Below are 16532 nucleotides of genomic sequence, written 5' to 3'. Positions count from 1 at the left end.
CCCCCCCGCCCCACTGGGGGGGTGGGGGGGGGGTGGGGGGAGGTCGGGTCATTCCAGGGAGGAGAGTCTGGGCTTGCAAGTCCTGCCCCTTTAAGAACCCTTAGGTGACAAGGGACAAGGGGCGGTTCCCTCCATGGACTCTGGTCCCTGGGGTGGGAGGGGTTGCGGGGGGGCTGCCATGGTTCCCAGGGTCAGGCTTAGCTATTGCAAATGGAATCTGCTAGTTTTCAGCAACTGGAGGTCCCCTGGGGCCCTGAGACCCAGCTGCACACAGGGCCGTATATGGACAAGCCTAGAGCTGGCTTGCCGTCTCCCACCTCCCCCTGGGCTTCCTTCCTACCCTCTTGGTATGGGTGCCCTGCCCATCTGGGAGGAGCTCTACCTGGTTGAATCCAGTGGACACAAGGTGCTCCTGGGTGCCCGTCCATACCAGCCGGCCGTCCTTGCTGTTCTTGTGGGCCTCTGTGCTCTGGAGGATACAAAAGATGGCCCTAAGCCAGCAGGGCCTCCTGGCAGGGGAGAGAGCACCTGCCGGAGTGCCCCACAGAGGGCAGGAGGGGCCAGGATGGTGCCCCCCAGAGGCTAGGTGGGGACAGGGGAGGCTTTGTAGCACTCCTGGATGGACCCAAGCCTCACCTTGGCTGAGGACAGCTCCGCACCCAGAGGGGCACCTGGCCACCAAGCTTGGGCTCAGTCTCTCGCCTCCAAAGGGGACTGTTGGGCTGTGTTGCCACTGTGACAGGGCCAGAGCAGCAGCACATCCTTGTCCTTGCACATTCCTAGACTGAAAGGCCCTTAGTTGCTGTTCACCAACCCCAAGCTCTGGGGATCCATGTTTTCTCAGAACCTAGTTTTTCTCACTTGTGAGTGGGGCTCAGGTTGCCTGGGCTGCCTACTTCCCAGGGCTGTCTGACAACCAACTGACACTACTGACTGCTGGGGGCTGGGGAGAGGGCCTGGGGCCAGGCCCTAGGAAATGGTCCCCGGAGAGTGGAGAGCGCAGAGAAGTGCTCCTCCTTGCCCTCGCCTCCTGCAGTGCTGGAGCTGCCAGCAGGAAGGCTTCCTGGGCCCAGGCAGGAAAGGCAAGTTCACACCCCAGGCGGCCCTGTCCCCTGGGCCTAGGCAGGGGGGAGCAGAGGGGGCCAGAGGAAATGCAAACATCTCCCTCCCAGTCACCTCGGGCCCCTGGAGCCTGAGACCAAAGACCCTGTTACCAAAAATAGCTCACCCCAAACTGTGGCCAGCTTCCTCCAAGCTTCCCACGATCTCCTTGGGATTGAATGAGGGAGGGAGGTGGCCTGGGAGGAGCTGGCCCAGCGCCCCCTCCCCAGCTCACAGAGGCGGACCCCAGCGTGGGAGACCCTGGAACGGCCCATGTTGTTTAAGGGGCTTTTCTCACTGCTCCCTTCCCACCCAGCGGCCGGCACAGGAAGTGGGGGCTGAAGCCTGAGAACCAGGGCCCACACCCCTCTCCACACAAGGGGGCCTGCGGCGCCACGGCAAGGTCAGCCTTGCCCTCACACCCCAGAGTCAGTGAGAAGTGTCACATCAGACCTCCCTCTCGTTAGTGTGCAAATATCCTGTGTATGCAGCAAAGCAGATGGCCAGCAAAGCATCGTGCATCATTCATTCTTTCGACATTCAAGGCTTCCCGAGACCAAGTACCATGCAAGGAGCTGGCTGGTTCTCAGGTGGATGGTCACATGGGGGAGACAGCGCTGCTCATTCATTTGTTTTTCACAGTACGAGTGGAGTGTTCAAGCTGCACGCTCCACTGGGGACACGGTTAAAACAGAAAAGGTCGCCAAACTCACGGAATATACAAGTCAGGAGACAAAGGTGAACCAAACAGAAATACCTATGTCACTACACACTATTGTAAGGGGCAGGAAAGAGCAAAGTGGAGGCTAAGGGCACAAGCTTTGGAGTCGCTGCCTGGGTGAAAACCTGTCACGCTGACTGCCTCTTCCCGGCATGAATTACTCAACAACTCTGCGCCTGTGTCCTCATGTGTAGAAAGAGCGCTGAGCACCGTACTGGGTCCTCCTGTGGAGGGCTGCTGTGGAAAGTGTCAATGCTGGTGAACGCTCAGGGCTGTGTCTGATACACACCAGATATGCATGTTTCTAAAAAACATGGTAACAGATGGGGTGCCTGGGTGGCTCAGGTGGTTGAGCATCCAACTCTTGATTTCGGCTTAAGTCACGCTCTCATAGTTCGTGGGTTTGAGCCTTGCATCAGGCTCCACACTACGAGTGTAGTGTGGAGCCTGCCTGGGATTCTTTCTCTCCCTCTGCCCCTCCCCTGCTCGCACACATACTCTCACTCTCTCTCAAAATAAATAAATACTTAAAAAAAATAGGAGTTGAGACTGGAAGGATCAGAAGGTGTGAGTCAGGCAGGGGAACCAGCACCTGTGAAGAGTCTGGGGCTGGGAGAGCAGAGGCCAGTGCACCTGCAGGGAGTGGGGGCGAGGAGCACCTTTGAGCCTGCAGGGCATGTGCGTCAGAGGCACGGGCTGGGGATGGAACATACCTGGGCCTGTCTCCCATCTTCCTATTTCAAACATGGAGAAACCAGAGGCTCAGAGAGAAGCAGGCTCCTGCATCAAGTCACCCAGCAAGAGAGCCGTCAGCTGGCTGAGCCTCCTGCCCCCTGTGGGCTCGGTTACTGTTCTAGGTCTGCGTGAGAGGGACCTGAGACAAGAAGAGATGAGCAGCTGGAAGGCAGCAGAGCGGGGACAAGAAGGGGCTCATGATGTCCACAGGGTAGGGTGGTGATGGTCTCTGAACAAGACACTGGTCTCTGAGGACACTGAAGGCACCAAGGAAACTGAGACAAGATAAGAGCTTAGACCGAGCCCAGCATGCCCACTTAGCTCTATGTGTCCAGGGGCCACAGGAAGCCCCATGGGCAGGAGAGGGGCGGAGGGGTGGGTAGCTATCTTCAGATTACCACAGTGATTTTCATTTTCAGAAACAGCAAGTTCTTCCCTGACCTCAGCAAGACTCAGGGAGAAGGAGACACCGTCTCTCCAGATCCCCAGATGATCATTCTCCTGGGCAGGGGGGGAGGCTGCAGCTGGACCCCAGGCTGGCCGCTTGCCTGCAGCCCCAACACTATCACAGGAGGCTCTAGGGAGAACCATGGGAGTAATCCCCAGCCCGCAAGCCAGGCCTTGGGCTCTTCCTCTCATAGGGGATCAGGCAGCAGGGCATTCTGCTTAGGGAGAAGCCCCTCAGTCCCCTCGTGTCTCCCCCACACCTGGCCCCAAGGAGAGAATAGGAGAGGCTGACTGCCCAGCACAGGGGTGCTGGGAGCAGGCACATACCAGCATTCCAGTGGTACAGCCAAATCCCACCTCTCTGTAACCATGGCAACACTTCCTGTGTGGGGCAGGGCAGCTGGAGGAGCAGCTCTGGGCTCCTGGGCTCCTTCATCTGGGCCAGAGGACCTTCTCTGGTGTAAGACCCCCCCACCCACCCACCTACTCCCCTCCTTGGCCAGGCTTAGTCTTGGGCTCCAGATGCTGGCCCCAGGGCCTGCCTGACGCACACAAAAGGCACAGGTCCATCAGGCCACGCCAGAGGTCAGAGGGGTCACCCCAGGCCCATCCTATCCCTGATGAGGGTGCTGAACCTCACCACTCCCTGGACACTCATTCAGCTGCAGGCCACTTCCCAGGCATTGCCCATGACTTCGGGGCCTGGGCCACCCCCACGAGGGCTCTGGCACAGTGACCAGGCTTCAGCGTCAGACGGAGCCTGCCTAGGCCACCCAGCTGTGACCCTGGGACAGATATGACCAAAGGGCCAACTTTACAGGACAATCACGAGGGTAGAAAGAGACTGCGTGTGCCAAGGGCCCAGGGTATGACAAATGGTCATAAATGTAATCTAGAAACGAAGCAGGGATGTGAACAGGAGGGAGCTGCCCAGGCATCCCCTGACCTAAGCTTAGGTCACTCAGGGCCCAAAAGAGGCAAGCAAGGGGAGGACTCCCCAGGGCTCCCCACCCAGCCTCCAAGCTACGGTGACAGTCACCAGGGCACAGAGGGCAGCGCATCCTCCCGTGACCCCCCAACAAAGCCCCCCTCTAGTGGGGAAAGAGGATCTCCAAAGAAGGCACTCCCAAAAGGCCTCTCCCCTGAGCTGGCCCCTCAGCTCACGCCGACCTTGGCCGCCAGCAGCGGTTTTCCTAATAGAAGCCAGGTGTGGGCCAGATGCCCTGGGCGGAAGTGGGGGGCAGGGCCACGAGGAGGGCAGCATTCCAGGCTCTGCTGCCCCCGCACGATCGAGCGCACCAGCGGCAGAGCACAGGCACCAGCCCAGCAGCTGCGAGGGGGCAGGAGCCACCCACGCTCTTCCCAGGTCTCCCTGGCCCAGAAGCCCCATTCAGGGGGGCTCCCTCTAGAGCGAGATCCTCTCCCCCCCTCTTCTAGGAACTTGGAGCCCTTTGGACGGCAGCCACTCTGTCTCCACCTCGGCACCATCGTGGTCCCCCACCCCCCTTTGCTGGAGGAGGAGGCAGGAAAGGAAGAAAATGCTCAGGCCGGGGGAGCTGGCCTTTCAATTCCTGCCAGGGCTGTACTACACACAGTGCCCTGGGACCCCCTGTTTCTGAGCACAGAGAGCTCTGAGGCCGCCTGCTCATACCCACACTGCTCTGAGACTCAGCTGTCCTGCCAGCCACGAGGCCAGAAACCACGAGCCAACCTCCCTGGGAGCATGGCCGCTGGGGTGTGGAGTGGGGAGGGGCCGAAACCACTCCTGCCCAGCTTTGTTCACCTGTTGAGAGGGGACCTCCGTTTGGTCTTCAGCCAGTCAGAAATGGAACTGACTGGGCTTTCTGGGGCAGAAAGCTGCTATGGCCTACCTGAAGTGGATCCTGTGTGTGCGTGTGCACATGCGCGGGCTACCGGGGTGGGGTGGGAGTAGGGGGTGGGGAAGGAAAGCCCTCCCCACCCTGGCTACTATTGGTCGGGTGTAGGCTGGCAGATTGCCCTTGACGCCAGGTAGGGAACAAGTCCTAAGGATGGAGATGGGGTATCTGTGATGGGCTTGGGGCTTCGAGCTCTTCCCCTGAGTTAGTCAGCAGGACGCCAATCTTTACCTTCCTCAGGAAAGAGGCCTCTTCAACTTGTAAAAAAGAACCTTCTTTTTAAAATATTTATTTATTTTAGGGAGAGTGCAAGCGGGGGAGGGGCAGAGAGAGGGGGGACAGAGGATCCAAAGCGGGCTCTGTGCTGGCAGGCTGAGAGCAGTGAGCCTGATGTGGGGCTCAAACCCACAAACCATGAGATTTGTATTTTTAAAACATTTTTCTAGTGGCACCTGGGTGGCTCAGTTGGTTGAAGGTCTGACTTTGGCTCAGGGCATGATCTCACGGTTCGTAGGCTCAAGCCCTGCATCGGGATCTCTGCTGTGAGCTTCAGATCCTCTGTCCCCCTCTCTCTGTCCCTCCCTTGTGTGCTTGAAAGCTCTCTCTGTCTCAAAAATAAACATTTTTAAAAAATGTAAATCTGCTCATCTTAGTTTCTGCTTAAAACTCTCTAATGGCTTCCCATAACCCAGATGATAGGCCCTTCACCACATGCCTGACACTGAGCTGATGTCAAATGAATGAATGAATGATTCCCCAGTGGCTCACTGGCTATACCAAGAACCCAGAACCCGGCCTCCCGCTCAGCACTCCAAGGGCCACATGCACCCCAAGCATCATCATAGACAAAAAACAAACATGCTCAGTTCATGGGTCTCGGAGACCCAAAGGAACGGAGTGAGAGTCCACTGGCTGTGAGACTGAACAGGTATGAGGTGGGCAGCCGTGTCTTTCTGGCTCCTCCAAGGGTGGCTTCTGCCAACTGTGCCAGGAAGGGTAGGGGATGATGAGGGCCTCAAAGAAGGAGAGGAAGTTGGGCTCGCAAATTTGCTTCCTAAAGCCACAGGATGCATCCACTGAATGCCTGTGGATACCCTGGCCACACTGCACCCTGTGACCAAAGCCAGGTACTCCCAGGGCCCCAAACATGCTGCCCAGAAAGAGCTTCCAGCAGCAGGAGTCCACCTCCCAGGTGACCCCTACACACCCACAAGGCCTTGGCCAGGGGCATGAGGTGTGGCAGAATCTCTGCTAAGAGGCAGAGCCTGACCCTGCCTGCACCTGCTGGAGCCACGACGGCTTCAACCCAGCCCCCTGCCCACACAACTCACCTGGGAGGCCCCGGGCTTTGCTCTGGGGTCAAAGATCCGGAGCTGCTTGTCCTGGAAAAGCAGACAGGAGTAAATAGAGCACAGTTAACACAGGCAGGGTCCTCAGAGACCAGACTGTCCCCTCCACCCACAGGCTCTCACGGTCCCACACCCTAGTACACAGAGGGGGCATCATGTACCAGGGGAGACCTCCCCTGCCTGGTTCCTTCTTCTCACTGCAGGAGGCAGATCCCCTTTCCTGCCCCAGTCACCCACAATAGAGACCTCAGTGAGAAGAGTTCACATTTCCTGAGCACCTACTATGTGCCAGGCCTGCTAACAAGCATGATATCTCTCCATCCTTTCAAACATCTTATGAGGCAGTCCTATCACCACGATCCTTCACAGATAAAGGAACTAAACCAAATTCTAGGCTACCAGCTGGTGAATGTTTTGCCCTGTACTCAGCTCAGTCCAGATGGGTGCAAAAGATGATGTCATTTCTATACTTAAAGAACTTGGTGTCTAACCAGGACAGTGAGCTTACACATCCTAACCATCACTCAGCATACAGTTACTGACTCAGATTACCTAAGGGTGGAGATGGGAAGAGATCAAAAGATATGTATATGTATTGTAATAAAATATTCCTACCTTTATAATAAAGACTTTATTCCTGTGGAATAATTGGTCTGTGTGTATAAATCTACATGCAAAAAGTGGCACCTGGGTGGCTCTGTTGGTTAAATGTCCAACTCTTGACTTCAGCTCAGGTCACGAGCCCTGCACTGGGCTCTGCATGGAGTATAGAGCTTGCTTGGAATTCTCTATCTCCTCTCTCTGCTCCTTCCCCTGTGCATGTATGTGTGCACGTGAGCGCTCTCTCTCTCAAAATAGATAAACATTAAAACCAACTTTAAAAACCCACTAATGGGAGCGCCTGGGTGGCTTAGTCGGTTAAGCGTCTGACTTTCACTTAGGTCATGATCTCGCGGTTCGTGGGTTCGAGCCCCGCGTCGGGCTCTGTGCTGACTGCCAGCTCAGAGCCTGGAGCCTGTTTCAGTCTGTGACTCCCTCTCTCTCTGACCCTCTCCTGCTCACGCTGTCTCTCTCTCTCCCAGAAATAAATTAAAAAAAAAAAAAACATTAAAAAAAAACAACCCACTAATGTACCTGCCTAAAGAACTGGGGTAGAGAAGTGATAGAATCTGCATTCACTGGCCACTTGATGGCTTGGCCATGAGAAACTGTTAAGTGCTACAAAGAAGGTGCAGAATAACGTGTGTGGTGTGACTCTGCTGTGGTAAAAATAAACAAAAATCCCTTTTGTCTGACCACATTCCTGCAGCTTTTGCAAGTTGGCTAAGCAAGGAGAAAGGTCTTAAACAGCCTGGGCTGTGCATTAATGCTGGGTACTGGGGAGGGGGAAGGCAGAAAGTGATTAGCTTTTCCATCTTAGCACAGTTCCAGTTTGTTTCAATCAGCATGGATTAATATTTTCATATTTTGATAAACAATGAGCAGCAATAAACTGAAATTTGAAATTAAAAATGCAATATCATTTACATCAGCACCAAAAAATTTGAAGCATTTAGCTATGTATCTAACAAAATAAGCACCAGATTTATGGGAAGGACTCTAATACAAAACTCTAATGAAAGGAATCAAAGAACTAAATAAACAAAAAGATATTCCATGTTCATGGATAGGAAGACTCAAGATGTCAGCTCTTCCCAACTTGATCTACAGATTCAATGAAATCCCAGTCAAAATTCCAGTAAGTTATGTTGTGATTACTGACAAACTGAATCTAAAGTTTACATGAACAGGCATAAGATTCAGAATGGTAAAGGCAATGCTGAAGGAGACCAAGTTAGAGTACCGACAGTACGCAGCTTTACTCTAAAGCAACATTAATCAAGACAGTGTAGCATTGGGATAAGGATAGACAAAGAGATCAAAGGAACAGAATGGACACCCCAGAAACAGACCCCCACAAATGTGGGGCATCAAAGAGCTATGTCCTGGTTAAGGAGATTATAGGGAATGCAATGCAAAGCAAAACACTTCTTTCTGGCATTGCTAGAAGCAGCAGACGGGTATCTAGTTAATCTGTCTATAAGGATTGGGTCCTGCCTGTGCTCATGAATTCCTTAGACCATGTTATCTATGGAGTGTCTTATCTTGTTCTCCACCCTGCTTTTGGCATCTGCTCTTTTGTAGTCTTCAGAATGCCTTGTTTTTATGCAGGCTTTTTTGTTTTGTTGTTGCCTTGTTTTTCTTGTTTTTTTTGTTTTTTTTTTTCAAGCATAACCACTGACATATTGCTCAATGTTTTCCCTGTAGTGGAAGCCTGGTAAATACAGCAGCTTGAAAGAGGCTCAGGGAAACTTCCCTTGGGCTCCCTCTCACCTCTCTTGACTTGCATGAAGTCTTGAGTAATCCTTTCTGCCACCCTCAGCTTTGCTGGACAAAACCAAAAGCCGAACCTACACACAAATAGAATCAACTGATCTTTTTTTTTTTTTTTTTTTTCAGATTTTTAACTGTTTTATTTATTTTTGAGAGAGAGATAGAGACAGCATGAGCAGGGGAGGGTGAGAGAGAGAGGGAGACACAGAATCTGAAGCAGGCTTCAGGCTTTGAGCTAGCTGTCAGCACAGAGTCCGACGCGGGGCTCGAACCAACAAACCGTGAGATCATGACCTGAGCTGAAGTCGGACACTTAACCAACTGAGCCACCCAGGCACCCACCCCTACAGTCAACTGATCTTTGACAAAGTACTGAAGGCAACACAATTGAGAAAAGACAGTGTTTTCTTTTTCTTTTTCTTTTTTTTTTTTTAATGTTTTATTTATTTCTAGGAGAGAGAGACAGAGACAGCATGAGCAGGGGAGGGTCAGAGAGAGAGGGAGTCACAGATTGAAACAGGCTCCAGGCTCTGAGCCGGCAGTCAGCACAGAGCCCGACGCGGGGCTCGAACCCACAAACCGCGAGATCATGACCTAAGCGAAAGTCGGACACTTAACCGACTAAGCCACCCAGGCGCCCCGAAAAGACAGTGTTTTCAATAAACAGCAATGGAACAAGTGCACATCTACATGTGAAAAGGTGAATCTAGCCACGGGCTTTACATCTTTTATGAAAATCAACTCAAAGTGGATCACAGACCTACATGCGAATGCAAACTTACAAAAGCTCTAGACAATAATACAGAAGAAAAATCTAGGTGACCTTGGACTTCATTAAAATCACAAGCTTCTGGTCTATAGAGACATTGTAAAGAAAAGAAAAGACAAGCCACAGGCTGAGAGAAACTACCGGCAAAGCACGTATCTGAGAGAGGACTTGTATCCCAGATGCACAAAGAACAATTAAGACATAAGAAAAGTAAAAAATAAGATTCTATTTAAAAATAAGAAAACAACTTAAAAAATGGGCAAATGACCTAAACAAACACCTCATCAAAAAGGATACACGCGAGGAACAATGAACATAGGAAAAGCTGTTTAACATCACGTCTCATTAAGGAATTATACACTGAAACAAATTACCATCACACGCCTATTAGAATGGCTAAGGTTTTTGTTTTGTTTTGTTTTGTTTTTGTTTTTGTTTTTTTTTACAAAATGACAACACCAAATGCTGGAGAGATTATGGAGCAACAGAAACTCTTGCTCATTGTTGATGGGAATGCAAACTGAGGAGCCACTTCAGAAGGCAGTGTGGCAGTTTCTCACAAAGCTGCAAATGCTCTTACTATATGATCCAACGATTATGTTCCTATGTGTTAAGAACTTAAGCCGATATAAATGTTCACACCACTTTTACAACTTGCAAAAAAACAAAACAAAACAAAACCAAGCTGGAAGCAACCAACATACCCCTTAGCAGGGGAACAAATGACGTGTAGCACATTCATACAACGGGATACTAGTCGGTGATAAAGGGAAAGAGGGAGAAGCCATACCATAAAACCCCCAGAAGAAAACGTACGGGAAAAGCTTCAAGACAATGGATTTTGTAATGACTTCTTGGATAGGACACTAAAGGCACAGGGAACAAAAGCAACAGCAGACAAATGGGACTGCATCAAATTTCTGTTCCTCAAAGGATACAATCAACAGAGTAAAAAAACAGGATATCCTAAGGGATGGGAGAAAATGTTTGCAAATCATAGCTCTGATAAGGGGTTAATATCAAGAACATAAGAAGGGGCGCCTGGGTGGCTCACTCGGTTAAGTATCTGACTCTTGGTTTCGACTCAGGTCATGATCTCACAGTTTTGGGAGTTTGAGTCCTCATGGGCTCTGCGCTGACAGTGTGAAGCCTGCTTGAGATTCTCCCCCTTTCTCTAACACTCCCCCCCTCGCACTCTCTCTCTCAAAATAAATTAAACAAACTTAAAAAATATATATATATGAAGAATTCATACAAGAACAACAAAAATCAAATAGGTCTGTTTAAAAAATGGGCAGAAGCGCATGGGTGACTCAGTCAGTTGAGCATCTGACTGGGACTCAGGTCATGATCTCATGTTTTGTGCATCTGAGCCTTGCATCAGGCATGCTGCATCGCAAAGCCTGCTTCTGATGCTATCCCCCTCTCTCTGTGCCCCTCCCTCATGTGTGCTTGCTCTCTCTCTCTCTCCCTCTCTCAAAAATAAACATTTTTTTTTTAAATGGGCAGGGGAGCCTGGGGCTCAGTGGGTTAAGCGTTCGACTTCGGCATAGGTCATGATCTCACGGTTCATGGGTTCGAGGCCCATGTCGAGCTCTGTGTTGGCAGCTCAGAGCCTGGAGCCTGCTTTGGATTCTGTGTCTCCCTCTCTCTCTGCCCCTCCTCTGCTCATGCTCTGTCCCTCTCTGTCTCTCAAGAATAAACATTAAAAAAATTTTTTTTAAATGGGCAAAGGACTTGAACAGATATTTCTCCAAAGATACACAAATGGCCAACAAATATAAGAAAAGATGCTCACCATCACTAATCACCAGGGAAATGCAAACTAAAACCACACTGACCCATCCCCTCACATCCGTTAGGATGGCTACTGGCAGAGACCCAGGGCCAGGGAGGATGCTCGAGAGCTGGAACGCTTGTGCACTGCTGGTGGGAACGTCAAATGGTGTGGCGGCCGCGGAAAACAGTGCTGCAGTTCCTCAAAACAGTAAAAATAGAATTGCCTTATGATCCAATGCTTCCACTTCTGAGTGTACACCCAGGAGAACCGGGAAGGGGGGGTTCACAAAGAGTGCACCCATGCTCGCTGTTCACACCATTCACAGCACTCACTGCAGCATGATCCCCAGCAGCCAAGAGGCAGAGGCAGCTCAAGAGCCCCTCGACAGAGGAGCAGATAGACACAATGTGGTCTCCACATATGATGGGACGGGGTTTGGCCTGAAGAGGACATTCTGTCACATGCTACAACACAGATGACCTCGAGGACATTCTGATAAACGAAATAGGCCAGCCACAAAAGGACGAGTAGTCTACGAATTCACTTACACGAGGTATTTAAGGTAGCCTGAGTCACACATACACAGAGAATAGAAAGGTGGTTACCGAGGACTGGCGGGGCGGGGGAGCAAAGGGACAGAGGGACGTTGTTGTTTAATGGGTGTAGTGTTTTAGTTCAGGAGACCTGTTTCACAACAATGTAAGTAAACTTAACTTTTCTGTATATTTAAAAATGGTCAAGGGGTGCCTGAGTGGCTCAGTCAGCTAAGTGGCCAACTCTTTTTTTTTCCCCAAATTTTTTAAATTGTTTATTTATTTTTGAGAAAGACAGACAGACAGTGCAAGTGGGGGAAGGGAAGAGAGAGACACACAGAATCTGAAGCAAAAGCAGCCAACTCTTGATTTCAGCTTAGGTCATGATCTCAGGGTTTGTGGGTTCAAGCCCCACTTTGGGCTCTGTCCTCACAGCACGGAGCCTGCTTCGGATCCTCTGTCTCCCTCTCTCTGCCTTTCCCCAACTTGCACGTGCTCATGCGCATGCATGTGCTCTTTCTCTTTCAAAAATAAACATTAAAAAAATTTTTTTTAGGAAAGATGGTAAATTTAAAATTTTTTTAAATGTTTTTTTATTTATTTCTGAGAGAGAGAGAGAGAGAGACAGGGTGAGCAGGGGAGGGTCAGAGAGAGAGGGAGACACAGAATCCGAAACAGGCTCCAGGCTCTGAGCTGTCAGCACAGAGCCCGACACGGGGCTCGAACCCATGAACCGTGAGAGCATGACCTGAGCCGAAGTCAGACGCTTAACCAACTGAGCCACCCAGGCGCCCCAAGATGGTGAATTTTACGATGTGTTTTTTAGCGCTGTAAAGAAATAGCTCTGAGTCCACCAGAAGACATGGCAGACCCTTAAGGGCACCTTACTGAGGGAAGGAAGCCAATCTGGAAAGGCTATATGTTGTAGGGTTTCAATTATATGACATCTGGGAAGAGGCAAATAACATTTGAGAGACAGCAAAAAATCAGTGCTTGCCAGTGGTTTGGGGGGGAGATGAATGGGTGAAGCGCAGGGCACTTTAAGGGGTAAAGCTATTCTGCACGATGCTGTAATGGTGGGCACAAGCTGTCGTGCGTTCGTTCATCAAAAGCCCTACAACGCATCATCCAGAGTGAGCCCTCATGTAAACCGTGGCCTTCAGTTGATGCAGGAATAGCGTTTTACCTACAGCAAATGTACCACCCCAACCAACGCAAGACCAGATTGGGGAGGAGGGATATGAGAACCCCAGGTACTATGTGCTCGGTTTCTGCCTGGTTCCTGCCTAGGTGCTAAGATGAGCCTCGAGGAAAGAACAGAGCTTGCACTGGGAAGGAAAAGGTATTCAAAGGAGGTGGAATTGCATGAACAAAGATGTGGAAACAGGAACTTGCTGACATGTGACATGAAGGGGAGGACAAGGCCATGCCAGGAGACTAGATGATGGGAATGGAGGGGGCAGCAGGTGAGCGCACAGCTGGACAATAGAGGGCCAGCTCAGAGGCCTTCCTGACACCTTGGGGTTCCAGGACCCTTGGGTCGCTCCTGGCAAAATGTTTCTAGCCGCAGTTCACAGAGCACTTGCTACGTGCTATCCTGGAACCAGGCCTGGCCCCGGGATCAGCTGGGCAGCACCATCCCACCCCACCCACAGCCTCAAGTTCAGGAGGACACTGTCTAGAGGAACACAGGACAGAAAAGGCAGAGAGAACAGTGAACGATGGAAAGAGATGGAGACAGATGGAGAGAGGCACAGGCAGACAGAGAACAGAGAAACAGAGGGACAGGACAAACAGAGAGCAAGGAGAGACAGGGACAGCAGCAAGAGACAGAGGATCTTGAGAAATGATGGGCAAGAGAGAATGCCTCTCTGGGGCGCCTCACTGGCTCAGACAGTTGAGCGTCCCAACTCTTGACTTTGGCTCAGGTCATGATCTTATGGATCGTGGGTCTGGGCCCCCGCGTTGGGTTCTGGGCTAACAGTGCAGAGCCTGCTTGGGATTTTCTTTTTCTGCCCTTTCCCAACATGTACTGTCTCTCTGATTTTAGTCTTGAGAGAGAGACAGAGTGTGGGCCGGAGAGGGGCAGAGAGAGAGAATGGAACAGAGGATCAGAAGCAGGCTCCATGCTGACAGCAGCGAGCCTAATGTGGGGCTCGAACCCACAAACCATGAGATCGTGACCTGAAGTGAGATGCCCAAAAGACTGAGCCACCCAGGTGCCCCAAAAAATAAATTTTAAAAAAGAGAGAGAGAGAGGATGTTTCTCGGCAACAAGGGCCCCTCCCACCAGGAGCCATGTGGAGAGACAGATGTCTTGAGTTTGGATGCCAACTCCAGCACTCACGGGCTCTGTGACCTGGGCAAACTCCTGAGCCCCAGGTAGGACGAGGACAACTGGTCGCAGCACCTCTCACAGGTCAGAGTCCCAGTTCTTGCCACATAGGTGCTCCCCATGGGCCACCAAATGCAGGAGTTCAAAGTTGGACCCTCACCAGGTGTCAGACCAGGCAATGGAGGCTGACCTGGCCTGCTGTTGATGGGGGCCTGCTGGGCCATGGCAGAGGGGGTGGCCCTGGGTGGCCAAGGTGCATGTCCTCACAGGGCTCACAGTCACACACCACTGGACCTTGCGGAGCGGGTATCAGCTGGCCTGCCAATCCGTGAGGCCGACGCGCCCCCTAGTGGCTGTCTGCATTTCCCTCAGCTGAAGGCGCTGGGAAGGGAACAAGTAGGGGCTTCTGCGGGGGAATCAGGGGTCCTGGGAGGCAGAATCAGACAATCAGGTGGGAGATGGTGTGGCGAGGGGGAAGCCCTGAGAGGAAGCAGAGAGTCCCTTACACTGCACTCGAATCAGGCAGCCCTGTGGGAGAACCCAGAGCCCAGCCCGCAACCACAAAGCTCAGGCTCCCTCCTGGTGAGGGCAGGCCCCTCACTGGCTCCCCCTACATGCTCAGGATAAACCCGCAGGCACCTCCTCCCGTCCTTCAGTCATTGGGGTGGTCTCCCCTCCTGCACGCTTCTCCAAAGGTTTTGGCATTTCACACCCCCACCCAGGATCCTGAGGGTCTCCCTTGACAACAGAGGGCGGCAGTGAACACAGGACTGTGCGTCTGCCTAGCCAGCACCAATGGGTCACAGTGGAGGTCACACACTGTAGGACAGCGTCCCCTCTAGGATGCCGCACTCAGCAGCAAAGTAAGCTGCTGTGTTCCCACAGCTAGAGCACCTAGGTCCAGGAAGAGCAGAGGTGGGCACGGGGGATGGCTCCACTCCAGCCACCGGCTCCGGGAACCGGTGGTTTCCTACCCTACAACCCAGGCTCCCTGGGTCTAGAGAGGCAGGAGAGTTCCACTGGACGGGGCTGCGGCCTCATCACACTTCGTCTTCCTCAGGGGACACCAGCAGGTAAGAGGCTGAGTTGTCACACCAACAGGAGGTGGAGGGACACAGAGGGGCATTCTGCAACCGGGCCACTCTGCACCCACCAGCCAGCCCACCATCCAAACTGGAAGGCAAACGGGGCTCAGACCCCTGGGGAGGAGGGCCTGGCCAGTCCACACTTCCTCAGTAAACCCTCTGCTAACTCTCCATACCTGATGCTCTCCTTCCCATGCTCTAGGCCCTCCTCCCTGCTCCACCACACCTTCCTCCCTGCCCTCGGTCACCCAGTCCCCAGTCCCGGAGGCCTGGCACCTGCACTGCTCCTCTCCTGGGGGCTGCAACACTCCTCACGGCCTCCCCATGCCCCCTCCTGCCCCACCGGCACAGCGTCACCCCTCCCATGCTGGAACCCCCCTCCACGCCCCGCCAAGCCCAATGCTCTCAACTGGCCTCATACATGCCCTCAGCCCATCTCTCCTCCCTTCACAGGCAGCCAGCCATAGCTCCTTTTGCTGGCACTCCTCACCTGGCTGCCTCTTCACACGGCAGGAGCCCTGGGAGACAACCCTGCATCGTAATCCTTCTCTTTATAGCCTCATGGAAACAGAAACCACCACGCTGGGCCATGAACTCTGGGGAGGGGAGGTGCTTCTCTGACTGCTCCACAGGAAATGACCCATGTCAAGCCTCTAGACACCTGACCCTAAGACATCCTACCTGGGGCTGGGCTGGGGGGCCTGGAGCTGACACGGAGCAGTGGATCCAAGACCCAGAGGAGCACCTCTCTCCAGGCCGCAGCCTGGACTGGCCTTGTGGGCCACACCCCTTAAGTGAAGGACCATCTGAGTCATACCTGCAGGCCAGGGGTGATCAGCGGTGGGATCTCCCTCCCCAGGCAGCCATCCAGCCTTGCAGCCAGAGAGAGCTCTAACAAAGGTGGCCCTGCCTTGCCCTGAGCCCCACAGCCATACTCCAGGCAGGCTGATCCGTGCAAGGGCCATTAACGCCAGAACATTCAAACAGGTGCAGACCATACCTGTGCCTCCTGTGAGGCTGCTGCCCTCATCAGCTCAGGGCTGCCCTGCTACTGGGGAAGCCAAGGCACCTTCCTGCCACCCCTGTCACAGCTGGTTGGCTGTGACACGGCTGCAGATCTGAGCCCTTCAGGCACCCACTGGAGCTATAAGGCCAGAGAAGGGCAGGGAGCCCAGAGCCAGGCCTTTCGCCTGCGGGACCAGCTCTCCTGCTGCCCCCGTGTTTTGGGTGAGGAGCGGCAGGCTCAGAGGGCCAGACAGACACCCAAGTCTCCTTCCAAAGCCCAGGCTGGAACCATGACCTCTACACAACAGCCCCAGGGCAGCTGGCATGTCTCCTCTGGAAGACAACTCGTGAGAATCTATCAGCCACCTGACAAACTGTTACAGCCTACAAGCCAGCAACATCTCTGCTAAAAATCTAACACT

The 16532-nt window shown here is 52.7% G+C and overlaps 1 protein-coding gene across 1 annotated transcript in view; it reads right to left on the bottom strand.

The window, feature by feature from the left end:
• Nucleotides 1–11251, bottom strand: part of CORO7 (coronin 7) — a 39389-nt gene extending 28138 nt beyond the window's left edge. The window contains exons 1-3 of the mRNA XM_077762524.1: nucleotides 11171–11251; nucleotides 6213–6263; nucleotides 383–469 (exon numbers count right to left, since the gene is read on the bottom strand). Coding sequence (XP_077618650.1) covers nucleotides 383–469; nucleotides 6213–6263; nucleotides 11171–11173 — 141 coding nt within the window. The 5' untranslated portion in view covers nucleotides 11174–11251. The remainder of the gene's footprint in view (nucleotides 1–382; nucleotides 470–6212; nucleotides 6264–11170) is intronic.
• Between the last annotated feature and the right edge of the window lie 5281 nt (nucleotides 11252–16532).

The sequence above is a fragment of the Crocuta crocuta genome, unplaced genomic scaffold, assembly GCF_008692635.1.
Source record: "Crocuta crocuta isolate KB4526 unplaced genomic scaffold, BGI_CrCroc_1.0 scaffold234, whole genome shotgun sequence".
NCBI lineage: Eukaryota > Metazoa > Chordata > Mammalia > Carnivora > Hyaenidae > Crocuta > Crocuta crocuta.
The sequence above is the reverse complement of the archived record's forward strand: the minus strand, read 5'-3'. Positions and strand labels throughout refer to the sequence as shown.